Raw genomic sequence first — 25,918 nt, 5'->3', positions numbered from 1 at the left:
GTATATTAATACAAAAAAGTGAACTGATCTATGTGAATAGATAGAAGAATCTAATTTCAGTTAGATTGAAGTAATCAAATACTCTATACATACATTTTAATTAGCTCACCCAAGGCACCTGATTTTTTTTTCTGATCGTCCATCATACATTCTCCATCATTGTTCACATTCTGTTCACATATTCAACTTCTTTTCCAGAACCACTGGAATATTTTCCACCAAATGAGTAGTAAAGTATCCTTGAGTGAAGGGGTTTCAAGTTTCTTCAAATGAAGAACACATCTCTTGAAAATTAAGAAAAAAATTGATGATGTTTATATTTATAAATTTGCTGGTCAAGAACCACTTGCCTGGATCAGAAAAGACAAAGCTTAAGTATATGTGTGAAAGCTACCATAATAAAATCAGATTTAAAGTTATGGTTCCTATGGCTAGAGTGGGGCCAAAGTAATTTTATATAAGAGGGTAAAATTTTAACAGAAATTTAAATTAAAAATCACAAAGAGCAGGGCTAAAATTAGTCACTAGAAATGCAAGCATTCCCATGTACTGTAAATTCAAGTTTGTTGAAATCATGTCCTTAAGGCTTGAAAGATGGGCCAGAGGAGGCAAGGTTTACATACGTATATAATATAAGGGAAAAATCTTCTCAAAATTAAAAAAAGATAAAATAAGTAAAATGAATACACAAACTTTCGAATGCAGTGACATGTAGTGAAGATTTAATGACCCCCAGGTCGAGGGTGTGGTCATATTAAGGGTCAAAGTATAATAAATCCTAACAAAAAATACTCTAGTAGTTTACTATAGCATCAACGTTTATATAATAGTAAATAAAAGTTTTGCCATAGTATATTAAATTAATTTTTACTTGAATTTCAAGTTTTATTTTCGCTAAATATTATATGTAAAATGAAAATATTACTTGTATATTCACATGTTCTTCCCAAAAATTTACATATTGGGAATGGTATTTAAGAGATATAAATGCTTTATCGGAAAAAAATTCTTTTGTAAACTTCCATAGTAAATCAAAGTATCAAAGTCTTTACTATAGTAAACCGTAGTTAGCTAGTTAACTACAGTTGACTATTATGGTAAATTTTGGTAAGGGAAAGGACAATTCTTTGAAAATACAATGTTTATAAACATCCCTATGTATAGTGAAGTTGGAATGGCTCATGATCGACCCCCTGATGTACATCATCAATGTAATATGAAACAGTATATAAAGTTTATTATTTTTTATGCCCCCGTAATCTGTCTGTCTGTCCGTAAAACCTTTAACCTTGCCAATAACTTTTGATTGGTTGGAGCTATGGCTTTCATATTTCACATGTACATTTTTGTGTCCAGACCTTTTTTGGGTACCATCATATTTGACCTTTTGACCTTGGAGTTTGACTCACTTTTGCAAAATTTTATGAAACTTTAACCTTGGCCATAAATTTTGAACAGTTGGTGCTTGGGCTTTCAAACTTCACATGTATATTTTCTGTGATAAGAAATTCCTTTGGATACTAACAACTTTGACCCTTTGACCTTGGAGTTTGACCTACTGTTGAAAAAAATTTAACCTTGGCCCTAACTTTTGAACAGTTTGAGATAGGGCTTTCATACTTCATTTGTGTATTTCTTGTGACAAGACCTTCCTTTGGATACCAACAACTTTGACCCTTTGACCTTGACCTTGGAGTATGACCTACTTTAATTTTGAAAACCTTTAACCTTGGCCATAACTTTTAAACAGTTGGTGTTAGGGCTTTCATACTTCACATATGCATTCCCTGTGACAAGACTTCCTTTCGATACCAACAACTTTGACCCTTTGACCTCAACCTTGGAGTTGACTTAATTTTGAAGAACTTTAACCTTGGCCATAACTTTTGAGCAGTTGGTTTTAGGGCTTTCATACTTCAGATATGCATTCCTTGTGACAATACCTTCCTATAGATACCAACAACTTTGACCCTTTGACCTTGGAGTTTGGCCTACTTTTGAAAAACTTTAACCTGGGCCATAACTTTTGAACAGTTGGTGTTAGGGCTTTCATACTTCACATGTATATTCCTTGTGACAAGACCTTCCTTTGGATACCAACAATTTTGGCATTGACCTTGACTTTGGAGTTTGACCTACTTTTGAAAATTTTAATCATTGGCAATAACATTTGAACGTTTGGTTCTAGGGCTTTCACATTTCACGATCACGTGTATCACTTTTTGTGACAAAACCTTCCCTTGGGCACCATTTGACCCTGACCTTGCCGTTTTACTTACTTTTAAAAACTTTAACCTTTGCCACAACTTTTCAACAGTCAGTGCTAGGGCTTTCATATTTCACAGTTATATTCCTCGAGACAAGACCTTTTTGGGTACCAACATATTTGATCTCTTGAACTGGAGTTTGACTTGCATTTGAGAAACTTCAACCTTCGCCATAAGCTACCATACGGGGTCATCAGTGTTTCACAAAAACTTCTTGTTTTCAATAACATGATTTTGTTAATTTCGAATCCTTTGAAACACAAGTCATTGTTACTGACTTTATGTTGAACAAGTTATTTCTACAGTGAATACCACTGCGAATATGACAGTGATAATATATTTAACATTTTATATGCATAACTACTCATCAATTTTTCATCCACGAAATTAAATCCCAACGAATCAATATTTTTCCTTAAACCACGAAAATATGGCATCACGAAAATATTTAATTTTACAGTATATGAGAATTTGTGGCATTCACAAACAACAGGAAACTATGACACAACATATTCACAAAAATGAGCTCAAGGACATACGCAACGTACTTTACCAACTGATAATTTTTTAAGATATTCTTAATTTAAGATTATAGTGCCATCAGATGTTCATAGACAAAAAAATCAGCATGCATTACCAGGGGTTTTGAAAATATATCAATTGATGAAAATCATTGTATAATTCAAAGAAAAATATACAAAAATTACTAAACATATATTCTTGATGTTTTGTTTATCCAAACTTGTTTTAGAAGAAGTGTACAACAGCATATATAGACATTAATATGTAGAACACAGTTTCTTTAAATTTTGGAACTCTTCAACTCCAGGGAAAAAGACAATAAAGTTCAAATTACGTTGCGTATATCCTTAACATAGTTTTACAATTGATAAACAAAGCGAAATTATAGTTAACGACGTTAATCTATACTTAACATCTCTTAATCATAATTTGGGCCTCGATATGTTTCTCAACTGTAATCTTAAGGGTGAAAAGAATTTAATGCAAGTGCGAAACTTTGTTTATTTGATAAATGGAGTTTCACGATTAGAAAACTATATCTGGCTAAAAACTCAAGTTAACGTAAAGAAAGGTTATCTGCTAAATATAGCTTCACGATTAATGAATCAATGGGTTTATCAACACTAAACTTTGGTTAACGAATTCAAGTTACAGTTTATTAACGAAAATTAATATTTAACAACAAAATATCATTAGAACTTAAGCTTGTTTTTTCATTTTAACCACCGAGTATGTATCTCTGTTGGTGGACAATGTCTTCGAGGATACTTGTCTCTCGGTTTAAATTCTACTAGGTATATTGAATTGATAGACGATTCCATATTGGCTGAACGGCGCCCAGTATAAAAAGATGTCAGTCTGCAGAGTCTATAAGGGGCACAGGCTCTGATAGAACGGTTGGTGCCCCTCGGATTCTCCTTCTGGATATTAGCAATGTATCATATCGTATCATACAGTCAGCAGATGACTAGTTTTGTTAGAAACAGACCAAATAAACACGATGTCTAATTTGATTCAATTTTACCTTGCGTCATTAAATAATTATAGGCCTTCATCTCTAAACTTGACTCGGTACCCTTGAAATTCTTGAATGGATAATTTGAAAAAGCTGCAAAACTGATTTGTTAAAAACATTCTTATTCTAAACACAAGTACTACAAAATTGATATTAAAAAGATGCTTGAGTTTCTGATTGACAACTTCTTCTCTAGAAATACCGAAGTAATTTCAATCAAATATATAGTGAAGTATCCTTGGGTGAAGAGATTTTATTCTCTTGAAATGAAGAGCATACTCTATTGAAAGTGGAGGCATTTTTTTAAAAAAAGTCATTTGAAACTTTGCTGCTCAAAATCCACTGGTCCAGAAAAGACAAAACTTACGGTCTGTTTCCTAAATGTGATCAGTTTTAAAGTTATTCAAACCATACCTCCTATGGTTTGAATGGGACAGAAGATAAAAGGTAAAAATTTAAAAAGAAATATGAATTGAAAATTGTTTAAAATCTTCTGGAAATCATGGCTTAAGGTATTCCATCCCTAATAGCCTCAGATTCAATGAATTTGAATACATAACAGATGTGAACGGGTGGAATACGCAGTATATTTAGACTTAATTCCCATTTATTACTATAAGCATGTAATAATGGAACGTTTCCTAATTTAATACCTTGACCTTTGTTGAAGAGTTATCTTCCTCTTTTTCTTAATTAATGAAAATCAATTTTAAGAAATCTATACGGTAAAAAAACTGTTTTTAATTGTCATTCTATTTCTAATGATTTAATGCATCTTTCCACCACAGTATTTCTTGATATTCTTATTATTTGCAGTTTTATTAAAAAAAAAATCGCTTGTCTCCATAGACTTCAATGCAATTTCTGTTAATTAATTACTGCTTAGTTAATTAATTTTTGAAACTGCTGTAAATTACTTTGAATTAATATCAGAGTATTATATACGTGATGGATATTTAAGGATAGAGAAAAAGGTCCTATTAGGAATGGAAAACCTTACGTCTTACTTAAGTGGAACGGGGCCACAGGAGGTCATGTTTACATTTGGAATAAACAAGAAAATCTGTAAGGATCTTCCCAAGAATAGAAAAGTCATAATCATATGCTGTCAAAGCACTATATAAAACACACTCATCCAGAGCCTATGATATCACCTTCTTGAATGGGAGATATTGCTTATTGTGAAAGAAATAGATGATATCACCTCTTACAAATCAGTGATATCATACGAATAAGTGATACAATCTTTAAAAAAAAGAAAATGTGATATCACTCATTTGAAAAGGTGATACCACCTAGCTACTCGTTTTGAATTGGTGGTATTACCAGAGGCGCATTCAACAGAGCGAACGTTCGCGAGAGCTCGTGAACATTTCTGTTGAAGGGATAAGGAATTCTGGCAGGCGCTAGCGAAAGTTCGCTCTGTTGGACTGGCCTCTATTTCAAAGAGTGATATAACAATTTTGCATTTTTTTTCCTGCATCAAATAATTAATGGTCCCTCCATTAGACGAATTAGCTTTAAAAAATCATGGCCGCTAAAGCAACAGGATGAAATTTTAGAAGTCAATCAAATGACAATTTTATTTCCGTACCATTGCTTCAAAAATATCATATTGATTGCGTTACGAGCAAATAATTTTTTTAACAAGACGATAAAAGACTCGGTGTACTTGATTAGAACTTAATTTAGAACTTAATTTGAGCCACATCATTTACTATTTCGGTATAGAATGAGATGTATTACACGATCAATACAATAAGATTGATTACACAATCAATATGTACAGGTCCCAGCTGACAAAGCTCGTAACAACATTGTCTTTGTTTGTAAGGTTCATTATCATAATTGTATTTTAGAGGAACTCGCATTTAATTCTGCAAGTGGTAATCCAACTTATACTCAAAATTCCCTTTCCCAAAAGGAAATTCTTCGAAATCATATATGTCAGTTTTAAATATTTTTAATATTCCCAACAGTCAAATTGAATTTGAATTACTATAGATATACTGGATACCTAAACTATATAAAATCCTTACAAACAAAGAAACATAGCGGGTTCTAGTAATTGTTCTACCAAGCTTCTTTCTTTACTCCTAACCAAAAAGGTAGCAGTGAAGGAGAAACTGCAGGAGTACTGTCTAACAACATATTCGAGAAGTGATGTTAATCAGATGTGGTTACTTAAAAACTTCAAGGATCTTTTAAAAAATTGAAATCACAAAATTTTTTTCCAAAATCAATAGCATCAATGCGACTTTGCAACACTATAGAACCAATCCTCATCATAAATCAAAGACTTTCTTGACATCATAGACAACTGCTTTTTCGATAAAAATGGAACTCGTAAATTTACCTACCTTGTCATTGGTCATCTGCAAAATCATTTTGTTTAAAAAACATTCTGATTCTTAACACAAGTACAACAAAGTTTAAAAAAAATGCTCGAGTTTCTGATTGACAGTATCTATGTAGTGTTTTTAGTTCAGGTCTCCAACAATATTATAGAATTCCTTGAGTACTAATCGTTATTAGCAGACCTGTTTTTTGTATTCATATAAAGCAGAATTTATTTAAAAAAACGTTCAACATGAAAAGAAAAAGTCTCTTGTTGTAGCCTTCAATTCAACATTTAGATATATCGACGATTTTCATTCCTCCGTTGATACATCCGTTTGAACTCGAGATAAAAGACACCACAGAGACTGATACATCTGTGTCATATTTGGAATTTTTACTAGAAAAAGAAATTAATGGCAAACTATCAACTAAACTTTTTATGATAAATGTGTTGACTTCACCTTTCCACATTTATGTAGCAATATACCATTATTACCTGCATATGGAGTTTATGTCTCCAAGTTGATTTGATACGCAGGGGCATGTTCTGCGTACGAACAATTTCTAAAACCAGGCAGGGTATTGATAAATAAATTTATTATACAAGGATATGAACAGTCTCGTTTTAAGTCAAAAATTTCGCAAATATTGTGGTCGATATAATGACCTTGTTTGCAAATACAACTTGTCGTTAAGTCGAATGTTAACTGACGTTCGATTTTTTCAAACTTAAATGTCTACGGATTTTTTTACCCGATCATGACAAGGAGACACGGTAGGTGTGACCGGTCGGCAGGGGATGCTTACTCCTTCATGGCACCTGATCAAATCTCTTATGTTTTAGAGGTCCGTGTTTACTTTGCTCCCAATTCGTATTGTTATAATGGACTTCTAGTTCCATGGACTGCTAGTTCTTTATGTTTCATCTTTTAACTTTTATCCTCAAAATCAATAGAGATCTTCTTTAGGTCACAGAGAATTATACGTTATCTTGAAAATAAGTTGTACAATTTCAACATAAAGTTACCGAAAGAATGGTAGACAGACAGATTTATAGACAGACAGAAGGGCAGGAAAAATCTATTCCCTGCTTATTGACAAAAAAATGAGGTGTATCTAATACAATCTTCAAAGTAATGACCGTGACTGTTGATCTTAAAACTACAAAGTATTAGATCATTTATATGTTTGACCTTTTATGATTGTCAGCATCCAACTTCACAAAGATGTGCCATCTGAACTATTTTGTCAGTAATTGTAAGCAATCTGTCCACAATGTCTTAAACAGTTCTATATAAAAATATCAAATTAATAAATGATTCAATACGACATCAAATGTATTTCCCTGTGTACAATATGAAAATACAAAGAGTATATAGCGAGGGTGAACAAACCATCCAGGTCAAACATTTCGTGTTTAGAGCATCTGGCCGTAAGGGACGGGACGAGCCCCCTCAATAATTTTGCCAATATAGTATGCTATAGGAAAAAAGCTACTTTATGGATGTGTCCTCTCAATAATTACATCTGATGACCCTTTTTCCGCTTATCAAGGCATTTTGCTTGGTAGTGCCCATCCAAACTGCAAATGTTTGGTTATCACCCCCCACTCTCCGACTAAAATTGTTTTTACGAGCTTGCTTCTGACATTTAAGACTTCTATATTTTCCTAACCTTCCTTGTAGCAAAAATAAATAGGTTTGTATAGGAGGGACTGGTAGGTAATTGATGTGCCTACATAAATTGGAATGAACAACTCAAACCTAATAGATCTCGGTAGCGAACTGAATAGAAATTAGTGCCTCAACAATCGATACAATCTGTGTGAAGTTTAAGCTGGATAAGGATGTCTACGGTATTAATTAATTTATTATCAATTTAATTAACTTAAACAGCTTTGTTTTATTTATAACAGGCTCGTATGAACCGTGTGTTCGGGCAGAGGCGTGTCCCCTAGAATTTTCCAGTATATTCTTTTTTTATTACAGGCCCGTAGAAAAAGGAGGGAGGGACATATGCCTCTTTCTCAATAATTTTACCAGCATGTACACTTTTCAATTGAAACCAAAATAACTTACAGCTGCGACCCCTCATAATACAACAGAAAACAACACACAATGAAGAAAGCTAACGGTTGTAATCCCTCAAATGTAAGTTTGATGACTCTTTTTTGCACTTGTCATAATTCTGATAGGTCGTATCCCCTTCCCTCAAGGAAAATGTTTTTTATACTGGCCTTTATAGAAAAAGTTGTCGATGGCAAAATTGTGTGATAAGTTTTATTTTTATTATCATAAAGTGTTCCCAGAAATTATTGAGAATTTTCTCGTAAAATATTATTTTGATATTTAAAAAATGAATTATTTATAGTTCGATATCAGTTTTTGTCAAATGCAATACTTACTTTCTTATTTAATATGCAGTTTTCATGATTATCTTTGGCCGATTGCTAATGTTCAAAATGAGTGCTTTAAAAAAAGGATAAACTATTGTAGATATTTTTTGTCAAAGATTTACAAAACTAGCGATACGTCTGAAACACTGAGGAAGGCCTTTGATTGATAAATAAACGTATACAATTGTAAAACAATTCGAATTTACTCAATTACACCCCATAGCATATGTGTAAGATCAATCGTACAATACTAATATACATCGTTGAGATGGTGACCGTCTCAAACGGCAAAAGACATAATAATGAAAGAGATTTTAAAATATGCTGCAAACGAGAACTTTATAGAATATTAGATAGGACTTTGACCACTGATCTAGAAGCTTGACTCAAGCTCACCCACACTCTCTCCCCCAAGCACTTCATGGATGAAGTTTGAGCCAGGAAGGGCTAAAGGGAGAGAAAATATGTCCCAGTCAAAGATTTTTTTCTGAAAGTTTTTGTTTTAACTTATTTTTTTTTTTGTTTTGCCTTATTTTATTTGAAAATTGGTTCGAGGTCACTGCACACCAATAGGCACTCTATGGGTGAGAGTTGAACTAAACTGAGTCTAGCGGAGAGAAAATATGATCCCGACAAGGAGTTTACACAAAATCTTTGATATGACCTACTGATTTAAAAAAAATTGCTCAATATCACTCAACATTCTCTATCCAGGTGCACTCTATTTGGTGATGTTCGAGTTAGGAAGGATAAATTTTAGATAAAATATACTCCAGGCAAAGATTTTCGATATAAAGGCTTTTTTACCTTAGAAAACTGGTTCAAACTCACCGCACCTCTACACTTCAAGTGCCCAAAAGAAATCAATCCTTCTGTCCGTCCGTTCATCTGTTCTATATTACTTCCTCTTTGTCCATTGGGGGGACCTGAGAGGTTCGAAACCTATTGGCCCAATCTGGGTCATATTTCACGATCATAGCCTGATATCTCTGATAAAAGCCTTGTCTGGAGCATATTTTGTTTCCACTTGGTCCTTTCTGTGGGTAAAGTAAAGAAAGAGCAGTGACCTTTCCTTTTACATGTACCCAGTTTCTGGATCAAAAGTCACGGTCATATCAGATTTCTGTGTGTCCTTGGGTAGAGCATATTTCCTATTCCCTAAGTCTTACTTAGCTCAGATTTCACCAAAAGAGTGCTTGTGTGTTAAGGATCAGCAGTGACCTTAACCAAATTGAAATTATCTAGGCCAGAGGTCAATGTGATAGCAGATATCTATGTGAAAGCCTTATTATGAGCATATGTTCCCCTTGGACAATCTGATCATTCCCTCACTCTAATAGTGCTTGTGGGTTGAGGTTATGCAATGATCTTACACCAGTTTCCTTGATCAAAGGTCAATGTAAAAGAAAAACTCTGTTACATCCTTGTCTGCAGGGTATTTTTTTCTCTCTCTCTTGGCCCTATTTTGCTCAAACTTCGCCCAGAGAGTGTTCATCTGATAAGGTTGTGCACAACCTTGAATAAAGGTCAAAACGGATTGATCTCTGTATGAAATATTTGTCATAAGCATATTTTCTGGCTCATACTGTATGTGTACTTAAAAAGTGGGCTTCATATTTTATCGGCTTTGGCGCGGACAACGATGCGTTTATTCATTAATACCGCTAAGAAATCATTTATAAATACAATATACTGCATGGACATGTATAGCGCTAATTCATGTTTTCGCCATCAACTCCATACCCAGAGATTCCGCTAAATTTTGAATACGTCAATTTATGTACACGTACAGTAATTTACTCATTTTTGTTGGTAGAGGATGTGTATTGACCTTGAGTCAATATCTTGACCAAAGATCAAGGTAAAACATCTCTTTGTAAAATACTTGCCCTGAGCATAATTTCTTTTGCCTTGTTTCAAATTCAGCTCACACCTCACCCCTAGAGAGGTTGTTGATACAATAAGGGTCTACAGTGACCAACAGCTAATTTTCTAAATCAAAGGTCAAGATCATGGCATAAAAGTTCTTTTCCCAATATATATGTTCTCTCCCCTTGGTCTCATCTGACTCCTACTTAACCCATAAGGTGTTCACTGGTTAAGAGTGTGAGTGACCTTGAACTAATTTTATAGGACTTCGGTCAAAGTTATAGCAAATATCTGTGAAAAATACTTAACTCAAGCATATTTTCTCATCTCTTGGCGCCTCTGGTATATACCTTACTCAAAGAGTGCCCATAAGTAAAAGTGTAAGGTCAACTTCAAACGTCAAAAACAGTCCCTTACACGTGAGTCTTTCATCCTTATGTCTTTGGTAAAAAACGAGACCCTTTGATATAGTTACCATCTCAGTGATATCAAGTTTGTTTCATTTCAACATTTCAGAATGATTATGAGGAGTGTTATTTATTTGATCCACAAATCCTTCACGATCTGGAGTTTGAGAATCAGAAAAGTGCCAGCTACAAGCCGGAAATCAATCTGACAAACCTTGGAGAGGGGCTTACAATAAGGCCCCTGTGTATCTCCGACTATGATAAAGGTCAGATACGTTCATATATATTTGTAAACCAACTTTCTTGCATGTACAAATAACTAACTTTTGGGAGTTTTGCGAGGATGGAGAAATTGTGGTAGTGTTGCTATGAACGAATTAATTGCTCTGCATGTTCAAATTCCCAGACAGTAAAACAAAGCAGCCGCCAAGGAGAGTTACAGTGTCTGCCATGTAATGACACTGATAGTATTTTATTAATAGATCTGTACTTACTATTGATGTCAGGAAGCACTCTAGTAGGTGTGAATATATACAACGTAAGTTTTATCGTTATATTGCCGTCACATGGACCCGGTTTACCTGTGGTGAAGGCTTGTCCTAAAACAGAGTTAGATTATTCTAACTATAGTTTGTGTACTTCTCACCCATGCAAGCCAAGTTTGACCGCTTCACAGAATGGTTTTGTTTGTTTGTTTGTATGTTGTTTAACGTCCCTCTCGAGAATTTTTCGCTCATATGGAGACGCCACCACTTGCCGGTGGACAGCTGCAAATTTTGTCATATACTCGGTACTTACGGCCATTGAGCTGTGAGGGATCTTTTTCGTGCCATCACCTACTGCGACACGGGACCTCGGTTTATACGGTTTCATGCGAAGGACCGGTCTCCACGTCCCACAGTGGGATTCGAACCCGCGACGTAAGGATCAACTCCTTACTTCGCGACTCTAGAGCAGACGCTCTGACCAGTGAGCCACGCGGGCGACTTACAGAATGGTTAATTGTATCTGAAAGAGTTTGAGATTGATTTGGATCGATTTGTGGGATTTCTCTAAGTTCTCTGAGGCTTTCTCCTTCAGTAATGGCCTTTCTACGCCTACATTTTTGCCACCAAAAAAGATTTGTGCAAGTTGTATAACTTGTTTCTTAATTGATGAAAAATAATAATCTCTTCTTTTTTGCCTTCAGGTTTATTATATGAAAAATGTGGAAAATATTGTGTTGGTTGATAAGGGGGAAAGCCATGACGCTTGTACATGTATGAGCACATTCAACACTACAAATCAGTAACTATTTTATGTCCCCTCACATTAAATCTATATGTATGTCACAACCATCTTACTTTTATCTCACTCATCACATTAGCTGCATATGTCTTCCAAATCAGATAATGGTTAAATCTACAAAAACGAAGTTCAAGTAGCTAGAAAAAGACATATAAAAGTTAAATGTTTTTGACGGCTTCTGAGGCTGTTATTTTTTTTTTTAGAGTGAATTGAGATGATTTCTAGGTAGTCAAATGATATGCAGGGTTTAATCTATTACTTAGTCAGTGGGATAACTATTCATCTATTTTATCTTTGATTTGATGACAGTTTATTAGTGACCTTTTGCTTTTCCTAGGTTACCTTTCCCTTCTAAATCAACTTACAGAAGTTGGTGACGTTTCCCGTGAACAGTTCGAAGGTAATCGACACCTAAGTAATACACGGAAACATTTTTTCTTATTGTGATTATCAAGGATTACACAAAGTGTGGATAGGCCTACATTATTAGTCAGAGTATTAGTCAATCAGTCAAAGTACAGTAAAACGCGGTTATTAGTAACTGGGATTTCAAAGAAGAGGTTTCAATAAAGCTGTTTTATGGCCCATGTTTTTTGCGAAAAATAAAATTGAATTGTGTACAATTTTTAAACTTATTTTCATAATTTTCAACATTTCTAATTTTGTGATTTGTATTTTTATCCTGAGAAAATCTAAAAATGGAATAAACGATGGAAGTATGGTATCCTCAACCACATTAACATTGGGTATATGGGAAAATGTTGGAGGGATATGTTGTTTAACCTTCTGGTATGTGTTGCATTGAGTACCAAAACCATACTTTGACAATCGATTACTTTTTTGTGCAAAAACATTATACTGGAATATGACCGTGATACTCAATGCAACACGCACTAAGATAATAATAAGTTTGCTAATTATGCCCCGGATCGAAAGATCCCGGGGGTTTATTGTTTTTGTCCTGTCTGTCTGTTTGTCTGTTTGTTTATCTGTTTGTCTGTCTGTCTGTTGTCAACTTTAACCTTGCCCATAACTTTTGATTGGTTAGAGCTATGACTTTCATATTTCACATGTGTATTCCTTGTGACAAAACCTTTCTTTGGGTACCATCATATTTGACCTTTTGACCTTTACCTTGGAATTTGACCCACTTTTGCAAAATTTTATGAGACTTTAACCTTGGCCATAACTTCTGAACAGTTGGTGTTTGGGGTTTCAAACTTCACATGTGTATTCTTTGTGACAAGATCTTCCTCTAAATGTCAACCTCTTTGACCCTTTGACCTTGACCTAGGAGTTTGACCTACTTTTGAAAAACTTTAACCTTGGCCATAACTTTTGAATGGTTGGTGCTAGGGCTTTCATACTTTACATATGGAATCCTTGTGACAAGCTAAGACCTTCCTTTGGATACCAACCACTTTGACCCTTTGACCTTGACATAGGAGTTTGACCTACTTTCAAAAAACTTTAACCTTGGCCATAAATTTTGAATGGTTGGTGCTAGGGCTTTCATACTTTACATATGGAATACTTGTGACAAGCTAAGACCTTCCTTTGGATACCAACAACTTTGACCTTGACCTTGATGTTTTACTTACTTTTAAAAAACGTGAACCTTTGCCATAACTTTTGAACAGTCGCAGCTAGGGCTTTCAAATTTAACATTTTTTATCTTTTGGCCTGGATTTTGACTTACATTTGAGAAACTTTAACCTTCGCCATTAGATGGCATACGGGGGCATCAGTGTTTCACAAACACATCTTGTTTTGCAATTATGTTGAGTTGTGGTTGATTCATACAAACATTTAAAGTGATCAATACACATTCATATATATAGTCCAGTTTCATAAACATATCAATTAAATAGGTGTACTATTTGTTATGATGTCCAACATGAGAGAAAAATCCTTTTTATTATAACATGCCTGTGTGTTTGTCTGTGAGGAAAACCACAACTTTGACATAAGATAAGGGAGTTGCATTCTGTGTTTGAAAATATGTAAAGATCAAGCTCAGGCTTATTGTTTCACAGTAAACAAAATAATTGTTTTGTGAATATCTAGGTCACAGTTTCTAAACTTGGGTGTTATAGCAGTATCACAAGTTAAATGTAGTTCTTTTTTTTTCCTGTTATCAAAACCCAATACAATCTGTGATCTGCTCTTTTCAACTTATATGTGAATTTGAATTTTACAAGATATGATATTGTTGATGATGCAGTCTGTATTTCAAACAATCTTAAATATAAAAGGATCAGTGTTCTTATCAATGCCTGAGTCAATTGTTGTTATTCAAAAAGATACTGCTTGTATCTTTGTGCAATCCAACGCGCATCTTTAGTGTTGCAAAAACCTTTGTAATTTGCGACTGAAGTAGCATCTCAGATGTCAGAGGAGATTTTCTGAATGGTAATCCCTGGGACACTAGTAACGGGAAAGTAACTAGAAACGCGTTGGTCGCCGTAGGGACTCCGTGACATCTTTACGTTGTGAAAATTTTACAGAAATTTGTGCAATTTCCCTGCGATTCCAAGGCGATTTTAATAATTTAACAACGCCGTAATAACTCCGTGGGAACGCAGCCTGCTGTGACAGGGCCTTTAAGTAAGAAAATGCTGGTTTGTTAAGGGTAAGAATTTAATCATGTCATGTTTCATCGTAGGAGATATCTATTCTAGTACCCTTCATTTACACCCCCCCCCAATACTGGTTAGTACAGACCCGTAGGAAGCAAATTCAATTGGGGGGGGGGGGGGAGGCACAGCCATATATTTTCAGTTGACAGTTGAGGGGGCACTACCTAAAATTTTCTGACAAGCAAAAAAAAAAGTCAGCAACTATCAAAAATTCCTTGACAAGCAAGACGTTTTATTGAGGGGGCACAAGCATATAGTATCCCGTGCCCCCCCCCCCCCCCCCCCCGGTTCCTACGGCCATGTAGTATTATCAATGCAAAATATATCAAGAACTATTGGCAGATGTGCACATTTTGGTACCTGGTGTTTTAGCGACATTTTGAAGATACGTTCCAGACGAAAATGGGCACAGACTTAGATTAAAATGAAACATTTTCAGAATAAACATTGTATGAAATATGTAATACAAATGCATGGAAATTGCTTTTTTTAATTGATTCCTTATGCATGAGATACCTGTAAATAATACATGCTTGCCTGTTTATTATATGCACTAGATGAAATCCCGCGCAAGCGCGGGGAATTGAATTTATACCACTACCGACAGAAAAAAATCCAGTAATATATATCTACTGACAGCCTACAGGCTTATAGCAGGAAGAAATACTTTGTTCAAAATCCCGCATGAAGTAGAAGTACGTCTCCACCCCCACCCCACCCCCTTTGAAAAACTTAAATAACAACTTCATTAATTGACGTCTATTGTGAAACCTGTTATATACTATGTTATTGATATTGTATATACTGTGTTATGGATATTGTACTTCAGATACTCTTATTTCATTTCCGTCAAGAAATGCACATTTTACCGAGAAATTGATTTTTTTTTTTTGGTAAAAATTCACAGGTACTTTGGTCATGGTTTATAAATATGTATGTACTTTATTGATATGTAAAAACTGTACCTTACCTTTTTTTTTACATATCAATAAGGTACATACATGTTTATAATCCAAGACCCAAGTACCTGTGTAAAAATTGGAACGCCCTATGAATACACTGGCGGATTTAGGGGGGGGGGGCAGCCCCCCTCCCTTTTGTGTCCAAAATATACATAAAATTTAATAAATCATTTTGGGGGGGGGGTGTCTGGATCCGCCACTGGAATAGGCCAAGTATTTGATACAAAAGACTGTATTCAGAAAATAAAACTGAAATGTATTGATTAAAGCACAAAATTTTACAGCATAATTGTATTTGAGCAATCCGTGTTCATTAATTTTCTCTTTTCATGTAAGCAGATTTATTACGAAGTCCAAATTGTACTTTGGGTTCGTTGCCACGATGCTCTCAGTGAGGAATATACAAATTTTACCGATAAATTTATTAGGAAAACCTACTAAATAAATGTAATAGTCTTTCGATATATAAATATATTCACAACTTACAGTGTTATCAATGACTTACCATTATTTCAATGACCATTGACACAAAAGCTTTTTTTTTATGTTAAAGCAGCTATTTTCTTTTTAACATCGGGCTCGATGCTATATGATGTTCTAGAAGCTTCCGTCAATATTACGATCGGTGAATGACGAAAATAATTTGCACATTTTCCTTTTTAATCGGTTATCACAACTTATTTCTTTTATATCAATTAAATCAAGTTTTGATTGAATAATTCAGTAATGACGTTTAATGAAATAAATAAACGATTGCTTGTTGCCAGTTTCATTAAAAATTGCCAGTAACTTAGATCCGCCAACCGGAAAAGCCACCATACTCACGTTTTTGCTATTTCATGGCTGTTTATAGAAAATAAAAGTAGACTTTTAATTTAATGTACGATACTTACAATGCAAGTGAAATCTAATTATAGTTTACGGACAACATCTTGTATCGTGTGTATTCTTAGAGGAGTAAGTAAGAACTAGGGTGCACCCGTTTCAGAGTTTATTTGCAAAATTTATTAATTTATAAGCATAGATAGTATATACTTTCAGCATCAATTCTAAATGCACATTGAATTTTTATTTCTATAATCCTATTAGCCGTGCAAAACAACTTAAGAGATTTATAAACTTTCTATGTATTGAAAAAAAGCCGTAATCAAATACTTCGAAATCGATGTGCTTACGTATAATGCGTACTGGTCTTTTTTGCTACTTGTAAACGGATGAAGGGGTTGCAAGCAAAATTTATGCTAAAAATATGTCACAATATATAATATTTCTTAATTTTGAAAGTTTTGTTTTCATATCTGATTGTTTTTCATATCTTTGTATGTTATTATAAATACCAAATATATCTAACAAGAAAGTGTACACAATTTCCTTTGAATTTTTATGGCCCAAAATTAAAAGAGTTTCTCTTTTAAAAAAACTATTGTAATAATTAACCTTTTGAGTTATTTCAGCCTCATTTATGTTCCCTGATGATTTACTGTTAATATTTCTTTGGTTTTTCACAATAAATAGTCAATTACATGATATAAATCGTCAAAACCATCTTGGATGCTCTTAGAGGGACCCTTTAGATACCCCTTGGTCACGTGACTATTATACGTTGGTTTTGCAAATAAACTATAAAATATAACATAGGGAACATTACTTGACTTTACTAAACAGATGAATTTGAAATTCATCATGGGCCAAAAAAAAAAACAGCCTTATGGAAACCACCTCTTCTTTTGCTTCCTTATAACCTTTATAACCGTACATGAAGCAGACTGAAGTCCTCACTGAGATTCGCAGAAAGTTCCCAATAACCGAAATTTCCTTATGAGCGAGTTCTATATAACCGAGATTTACTGTATTAGTCAATTAGAGTTTTAGTCAAGGTATTTATCAATTTGTCAGAGAATTCGTCAAAAAGTCAGTGTATTGGTCATAGTTTTAGTCAATATTTCAGAGTATTGTTCAGAGTACTAGTCAATTAGTCAAAGTAATAGAGTACACGTCAATTAATCAGACTATTAGTCAAAGTATTAGCCAATTAGTCAGAGCATTAGTAAGAGTATAAGTATTTAGTCAGTGTATTGATCAGAGTATGTCAATTAATCATATTATTAGTCAATTATTCAGAGAATTGGTCAAACTCTAGAGACTTTCAGCAGATGAATATGCTATTGTGATTACAGTGTCAGTATTCCTGAAAATTTCAGAAGTACTTACCTTGTCATGTTTTAAATTTTTGGACACTTGGTAAAAATTTTTAATTGCTCTTGTGTAATTTGTAAGAAATGATAAATGAATGAAGTGAAATTGTAGAGCGATTCCAGTTGATGAAGTCCCAGCCAAACCTGTATTATACTGTGGTGATAGAGGACACAGTCATGCACCGAGTAGTTGGAACCACAACTCTAGTGAAGGAAATGCACTTTATACGACAGTGTGGTTTTGTATGTAATAAAAATCCCTCCCTTTTTGAAAGGTTCTGTTTTTCTAAAGTAAAGAAAAGTAAAATATATCTTCAATTTAATTAAAGATCTTGTAGCATTCTTTATAGAGATGAACTTATTTTTGGTTAAAAAACTGGCAATCATGATTTGGAGACGATGATTGATAATATGTTGTTTTTAACGTTTCAATCGAGAAATTTCCACTCATGTAGAGATGTCACGTGAGTTTGGGCGAAATGTCTGAACTTTTGACCATAACCGCTAACGGCCATAGCCATAAGGTATCTACATCTGCCAACACGTACCATGGTCCTTGGTTTTAGGGTCTCATTTGAAAGACCCGTGACCTTCACTTTCAGTGTTGGGGCTTGGCAAAATAATAAATCGCGGCGCCATTACGAGAATCGAAGGCGAACACCCTACCACCATGTTGAATAGGATTCATTGATTCATTTAATTAAAATGAAATGGTCATTTTTATGAAATCAATTTTTTAAAAATAATTATGTATTTAGCACACAATCCATACATAGCATTATATACACTCAAGAATATTACAATTAGTAATGAACAGAGAGAGAGAGAGAGAGAGAGAGAGAGGGCATATCAGCACATAATTCGGTTACGTTAAAATTTCACTAAATATCCAAATTTGAATAAAACATTTAATTCCATCAACTCCAGTTCATGTCAAATATTTCTTTGTCTCAATTTTTATTTGATGTATATTTTTGAAAAAAATAATTAATGTGTGATATCGTAATGCCAACCTCTCATTTATAATCTGAACATCTTATAGTGTAAATATTTAATTCAAAACATATTTGAAATATTTTATCTACCAGTTCAACACGTTTTGGATGTTTTTCCCCCAAAAGTCAAAAATAAAACTGCACTCAGTGAATAAAAATTGTACGCCTGTCTTTTGCTCACAATATATTTCAAAATTTTGCAAAAATGTCTGCACCTTGTCATATAATCTTTTATCACCTTCTTTCTGTATTCTAGAAAGATAGGAGTTTGTGCCTAGTATTTTATTTTCCACAACTTCATTCCTCCTTTGCAGAGAGGAAGAATAGAAGATGTGATTGTGCATAGTTCATACCAAGGAAAACAGTTAGGCAAGCTGTAAGTTAAAATAAATTGTGTTAAGATAGGAAATCACGATACAGTTGGACCAGCATTTATAGTACTGGAACAGTAGAACATAGTTATCATGGTTATAACAAATTCATCTAAGCATATGAATTTATTTGCTGTAACCTTAATCTTGATATCCAGTTAATGAATCAATATGAGCTCAACTGAGCCAAAGTTATTTTGAAGCATTTATGAAGATACTAATTTGCCTATTCATTAGTTTTAAAGTGTATACAAATTTGGTACTTGAGCTGTTTAAATTGGTAAAATTGGAGACGTTTTCGTAATTTAATTGAAATTATACATTAAAAGTTCAAACTCATTATATGTTGGGTGACAGGTGCTTGTTATCAACTAAATAGTTCATATACATTACACATCCAAATATAAGTTCTTGTATTTCTTTTTTTTTGGGGGGGGGGGGGGGTATGACTATTGGGAAATTGATATACTCAGGAAAAAGCTACCTTTTTGAATTTTCAACGCCTAATCAAAGATAATCAAAGCCCTATATAGGCAGTATTTGTCTGTATGAAGATGAACATCTATTTTATTGGTTTATTGTTCTCTATTTTTCTGCTAGATTGGTAGATGCTTTAACACTACTGAGTAAGAGGCTTGGCTGTTATATGGTGTCTCTTGAGTGCGATGACAGGGTAGTTCCATTTTATTCCAAATTCGGATACGTTAAGGAAGAAGAACATAACTACATGCTACGGCGATTTATCCCCAAATAGGTCAAAGGTCTAACTGAAGGGGAAGAGACACAGAACTTTCTGAATTTTAAAAATTTCTTTAATGTATTGTCTAGATTTCTTCTTTGGATCTGCTCAAGTGATATATAGATTGTAATAATAGTTAAATCAATTTACTAGAAGAAAGAAAATTTGTTTCTATCTTTTGTTGCATATAATCAAGATAAAACACTCTTTTCTGAAAACTAGTTAATGGTGTAGAGTTCTGCTGATGGCAGTGGTAAGACGTACCAGTGCCACTTATTACAAGTATTTCATCAAACACCCCTGTGATGCCAAAGATTTTTTTTTTAACAAAATACGTCATCTATTTATATTTGTACCCGATATATATTTATCTTTTGGAAAGCTTTTTTACAATAGGTGTAACGAAAAAAAAATGTTTCGTAAAAATATTTTAAAAAAATTACTATAATTATAAACACTGTAACAACCCATTCATTCGTTAATTATGTTTTCTTTGCATATTTCTATTCTTAAATGGTTATCTGTTATCCAAAATTTAAAGATTTTTAATAAAGAAAAAATAATTTAAATCTTTCATCATTAGAATTGTTTTATTTAAACCAGTTTTTATGCAAATTTAATGATGCCGAATTTAAAAAATGTGCAAATGTTCATGCTGACTTACACTTTTGTTTGTTTATGTCTGACGTCCTAAAAAAGATGGAGACCTATACATTTGGATTGTCACGTGATCAAATCCCGTAAATCTCGAAGGTCTTTACTTTTCGTGAAGGGAATGAAAATTTCGATTTTTGTCACACTTCTGATATTGACAGAGACAAAGGGAAAATCAAAGAAAATGTAATAAATAGAAAATTCAATATTTTGTAGTTGGGTATGGAATTTATTTCACCTGTGAGACAGAATTTTTTTTTTAATTTTTTTATGTGCAACACAAAAACATTGAATATCCTCTGCGCATTTGCAATCGTTCAATCAGCGTAACCATTTTTTTTTTAATTTGTCACGTTTTAGCTTGATCAAATACTTCTGTGAAATCAATAATTGTCTTTATTCAATTGTTTTATTATGTAACAATTGATTTATGAAAAGTTTAATGTACTTATGTAATAGTATAAAATGAGATTAATAATATTAAGCTTCATATGAATATTTTTGGTCAAATGCAAGGGGTAGTTACATGTGTAATCTTGACTACATGAATTGTTCCACTCAAATAAATGGACACTTTTTATGGTAAAAAAACCATCATTGTTTTTTCAAGGACATTATTTTTATTTTTAAAAGGAATCTTGTAAGCTGAAAAACCTACATATATACCAGCATTGTTGTATCTGTGAATTTCAGAATATTCACAAACCTCAAATTGATAACTCGAGTTTAAAAAAAATCCGTCATCCGCCATAACCAGTTTTCAATGCATCTTGAAATTCTTTTTGAAATATAAGTACAGGGCATTTAGAAAACTTCTTGTGGTGTTATGTATTATGTTTACTAGCATTGTATCTCCTTGTATCCCTAGTGGCACTTTTTGATGTTCTGCATTTATGATAAAATTATGGGTACTTAAGGAAGTGCGCACTTAAGTGTTTGGATTCCGAAGTGACAGGATGAAAATCTTTAAAAATGTATTTATATTCATAGAATATTGTGCATACATGTATACAATCTATCATAATGTTATTAAAAGAGAGTAAAATGCTTCTTAAAGGACTTTTTTCTTTTGGGAGTATTTCAAAAAAGAAATGTATACAAATTTTGTTTATCTTAATTTTATTGTGACTTTTAAACATTTTATACAATAAGGTATTTGTTACGTAAAACTTTTTTCAGACATCAGGCAAGTGGAAAGAGGGTGTTGCAGTTCTTTTGTTATTTTCCTTGAAGTTGTAGCAGTTTGAAAGAAAAATTTTAAGTAACAGAAAACGGTCTTAAATTTTTTTCAGATACAACGGTATATACAGCACTATGTAGAACAATATTTAGAAACTGCATATCGACTTCCAATTTGCCATTAAATGAAATGTAAATTAGTCACATAGCAAAATAAGTCAAGTTTTCTGTTTTTCAAACAGGGAATCCCCATTGTTCTGAAAAATTGCCTCCTTGAAACAGAATGAATTTGATATACGCATAAAGAGATAGGATTTTTCTTCAAAACTGCCATTTCCGATTTTTGTTTCAAAGAGGCATATTTTTGAAAATCACAAAAAATGAATAAAAATTATTATCCATCCGAAATGCAAAATGTGCACATGAAATAGCACATTATAATTCAGTGTCGGAGCTGGTCTAGTGGTAACGCGTGTGGACTATCTGCGAAGTACATTTTACCTGAGAATGGGTTCGAATCCTGGAATGGCATACATGATTTTTTTTCTTATATAATGGAAGTATGTGTAATGTAACAATTCTCTCTTGAGAGAGAAGGAGAGAGGGAGAGAATGTCTAAAAGTTAATGGGTAATATTTTAAATGCATGCAGAATTAAATTGTTTTCATTGATATTGTGATCAAAAACTAGAAAGACATACCTTTAATGTTATTATTTAGTGGCGATATCTTAAAAAATAAGGTACTATCATTTTAAATAATTTAATTTTTTCATACTTATTTCTTTCATTATTGTTTTGTTAATTAGTGGCTCAGATTTAACTTGAAACAACTAAATTGAAATGACTCAATGGAATTTCTTGGATATTGCATCAACAGCGTGATTATTGGACACATTTTTATATATATATTTATTGAAAAATATAACACAATCTGTCTACAGTACATCTTTAATTTCAAAATGATGTGTGAGGTGCACTTGCCATTAATTGTGCTTTCTATCGCTCAAACTTTTCTCGTGCAGCATGGCGACAGTGATCATAGATGTGAAAAAAAAGTTTCCTAACAGGTCGCCGGTGTATGTTAGGAAAAACTATGCATGAAATAAACGTAAAATGTTAAATGTTTTGTTATAACAAGCTGGACAAATCCGCCGTATAAATAAAGTCAACTACGTAGCATTATCTATATTTAGAGATAACTCTTCATGCGTCGTTGGTATTTAAATGTCCTTCCCGACTTAGGGAATAACCTCGAGTTTCTGCAACACCCTCTTTAAACCTAATTCATCGAGTTTAAAAAATAACCACTCGATGTTTAATCTAAATATGCAAGGCTAAAATTCACAAAAGATCTTAAAAAATAAGTTCTTTATTTATGAATGGTTATTCATTACCTCAGTAACTTGAAAATAAAAAATGAAATGTGACCCCTATGTTTTTTGTCCTAGATATACAAAATGGTAGGTAAAGCAGTAATATTCATGCAATTTTCATGCAATTATTTAAAAAAAACCTGACACTAGTTGTCTTTCAAATTCCACACGAAATCTCTCAATCTGTTCCTCTTTTACTACATTATTCGCCATAATGTCAAGTAGTAGTTTAATATTTCTCTTCCAAATACCATTTTACGCTAGTACATACACTTTCATGAGGTGTAGAATTATATGCTACAGTAACGTAATCCAAATGTAGGCCCCGGTCCTTTTGATGACTCTTTATGTACTTTGACAGCATGTCTTGTCCTATTCATCCTCTCAATCAAGCCATCAGACCTAGGATGTAGAGGAGTTGATCTCCTCTTTTTTATCTGTAACATTCGACACAACTCAAGAAATAAGGCACTTTCATACTGCCTCTCTTGGTCAGAGTGCACCTCAACTGGACACCCTTATCTTTTTATCCACATCAGCTACAGTTTCAGTTCTTTTATATTTTCCAAAGGATATGCTTCAGTCATTTTCGTAAAATAGTCCCCTACGACCGATATGTAGCGATTTCTTTTTTCAGTTGTTGGAAATGGTCTTGCGAGGTCCGTGGCAATTCTCTCAAATGGCGTATCTTCAACGTAATCTACAATCTACAACCTATTTCTGTAGAAAATGACGTTTTTTTTCCTTGGGGGGTCTTTCCGTTCCATACATATCTCGCATTTCTGCACACACTCTCTTATGTCTCGTACCATAACCCTCCCCTCAACAAATCTTTGCTTTTTCCACAGTTTTCTTTATTCCTTTATATAGCTTGGAGTCATGTAGATGTCACAATACAACATCCAAAATAGATTATGGAGCACAGATCTACTTTTTTTTTTAGCCATCTTCCCATAGGATGCAAACACCTCCATTTTTCACCTCTAATATCTCCCATCTTGACAGCCAAAATTTAAATTCAGGACTCTCTGCCATAATTATATTCATCTCCGGTTTCTCAGCGTTGTCACTTTCTGCTTAGGTATTGTTCCAATTACTGCAATATCGCATCGCCTCGCTCCTTTCTCAGCGTACTATAGTCAAGATCGAGCTTGGGTCTGGGTCTTTGTTTTGCAGTTATAGGCCTTTTTACCTTTCTACCCATGTCAAAATAGGCGTTCCATCGGCCACATTCAAATCATCTAGTCAACTATTACTTCATTATTTGGAAAAAATTAGGCTTTCAGAGTCTAAATCATCCTCTAAAAATTTCTCGTTACTCACAGATTGAACTTATCATCTTGCTGTCCAACTATATGGACCGTCTACTTCTGTAGATCCTTGGTACATACGTTACTCAACATTTTTGCTTGTTATATACTTCTTTTGGTATTTCCGTTAAACTTGACATTGCATCTGCATTCCCATGTCTGACTTTCTGGTCTACGTACTATCTTCATATGAAATTGACAAAGTTGCTGATTCCACCCATGTATTTGGCCATCCGGTTATCTTGAAATTAAATTCTTCAAACGCTGGTTGGCACTCATGTCTCCAGAACCATTTTTTGCTTGCTTAAGTGAGGTCGTACGGAGGTTTTGCAATCTTTGAGTAGTCTTTTACAAACTTTCGATAATAGCAGGCTAATCCCAGGAAACTTTGTACATCTTTAACAGAAGGTGGTAGTAAAAATTTATCTTTTGCCTTGGTCTTTTCCGGATCTGTCTGTATACCTTCATTTGAAACCACGTGTACCAGGAAACTTATGTTCTTCCTCAGGAAATGGCATTTCTTAGGGTTGAGCTTCAGCCCAGCCATCCGTTCATAATCTCATTTAGATTCTTAAAATGTTCTTCAAGTCTTTCCAAATACAGATATCATCCAGATACAGTACTGCAACGTACAACTGCAAGTTGGTCAAACCTTTTTTATATAATTCTTTAAAACGTACCTGCCGCGTTGCACAGGCCGAAAGGAATGGTGATATACTGGTAAAGACCACCCCTCCGTGTGGCAAAAGCCTTTTTCCCCTTATCTCCTTATGCAAAAGGTATCTTGATGGTAAGCCATATCTAAACCTGGGGAGGAAAACCATTCAGTGCTATTGAGAGAATCTAGATTATCATCCCTTCTTGTCAGGGGATAGGCATCCTTAACAGTTTGTTTATTCAATTTCCTATAATCGATAAACGTCCTTCACGACTTATCCTTCTTTTGTACCCTAACGATCTGAGATGACCATGAACTTGGACTTTTTTCTATTAGGTTTTGTTTTTCTAATTTCAGTATCTATTTTTCCTTCATAGGTGATTCTTCAGGCATTCCTTTAACCCTCATATTGTCCATAATTTCAACCACAGTATGCTGAATTTTCATCTCAGTCTTCTCTTGAATTCCGTCCTTCTCCATAACGTTATCTTTGATGCTCTGATTCTGGTAATTATTTACCTTGCTTTTTCCAAAATATTTTCTTTGTCTCCTTCTTGTAATCTTTGTTTTTAGGCCTCTTAAATCGGACTGATACCTTTTGGGGTTTGTCGGTACGGGTAACTACCTTAAAGTTACCCTCTTAGTCTCAGTTCCAGTTTATATATCTGTCGGTAAACGATCTGTGATCCTTTGACAACTCTCTTTCTCCAACTCGCAAACTCTCCTCTTGCATAGCATTT

At 33.9% G+C, this 25,918-nt stretch overlaps 1 protein-coding gene across 4 annotated transcripts in view; it reads left to right on the top strand.

The window, feature by feature from the left end:
- The window catches only part of LOC133176841 (glucosamine 6-phosphate N-acetyltransferase-like), a 28,847-nt gene extending 8,379 nt beyond the window's left edge, over positions 1–20,468 (top strand). For 2 of the 4 annotated variants that reach the window (XM_061311909.1, XM_061311913.1), the window contains 6 exons: positions 8,133–8,294; positions 10,925–11,081; positions 12,440–12,502; positions 18,011–18,141; positions 19,208–19,269; positions 19,865–20,468. In XM_061311909.1, coding sequence (XP_061167893.1) covers positions 8,262–8,294; positions 10,925–11,081; positions 12,440–12,502; positions 18,011–18,141; positions 19,208–19,269; positions 19,865–20,018 — 600 coding nt within the window. In that variant the 5' untranslated portion in view covers positions 8,133–8,261 and the 3' untranslated portion in view covers positions 20,019–20,468. The remainder of the gene's footprint in view (positions 1–8,132; positions 8,295–10,924; positions 11,082–12,439; positions 12,503–18,010; positions 18,142–19,207; positions 19,270–19,864) is intronic. The other 2 variants (XM_061311918.1, XM_061311922.1) reach the window with 2 other exon arrangements.
- The last annotated feature ends 5,450 nt before the right edge of the window (positions 20,469–25,918 follow it).

Source organism: Saccostrea echinata, unplaced genomic scaffold, assembly GCF_033153115.1.
Source record: "Saccostrea echinata isolate AGI-Se365-2 ecotype Australia unplaced genomic scaffold, CSIRO_AGI_Sech_v1 ptg000002l, whole genome shotgun sequence".
Taxonomy (NCBI): Eukaryota; Metazoa; Mollusca; class Bivalvia; order Ostreida; family Ostreidae; genus Saccostrea; species Saccostrea echinata.
The sequence above is the reverse complement of the archived record's forward strand: the minus strand, read 5'-3'. Positions and strand labels throughout refer to the sequence as shown.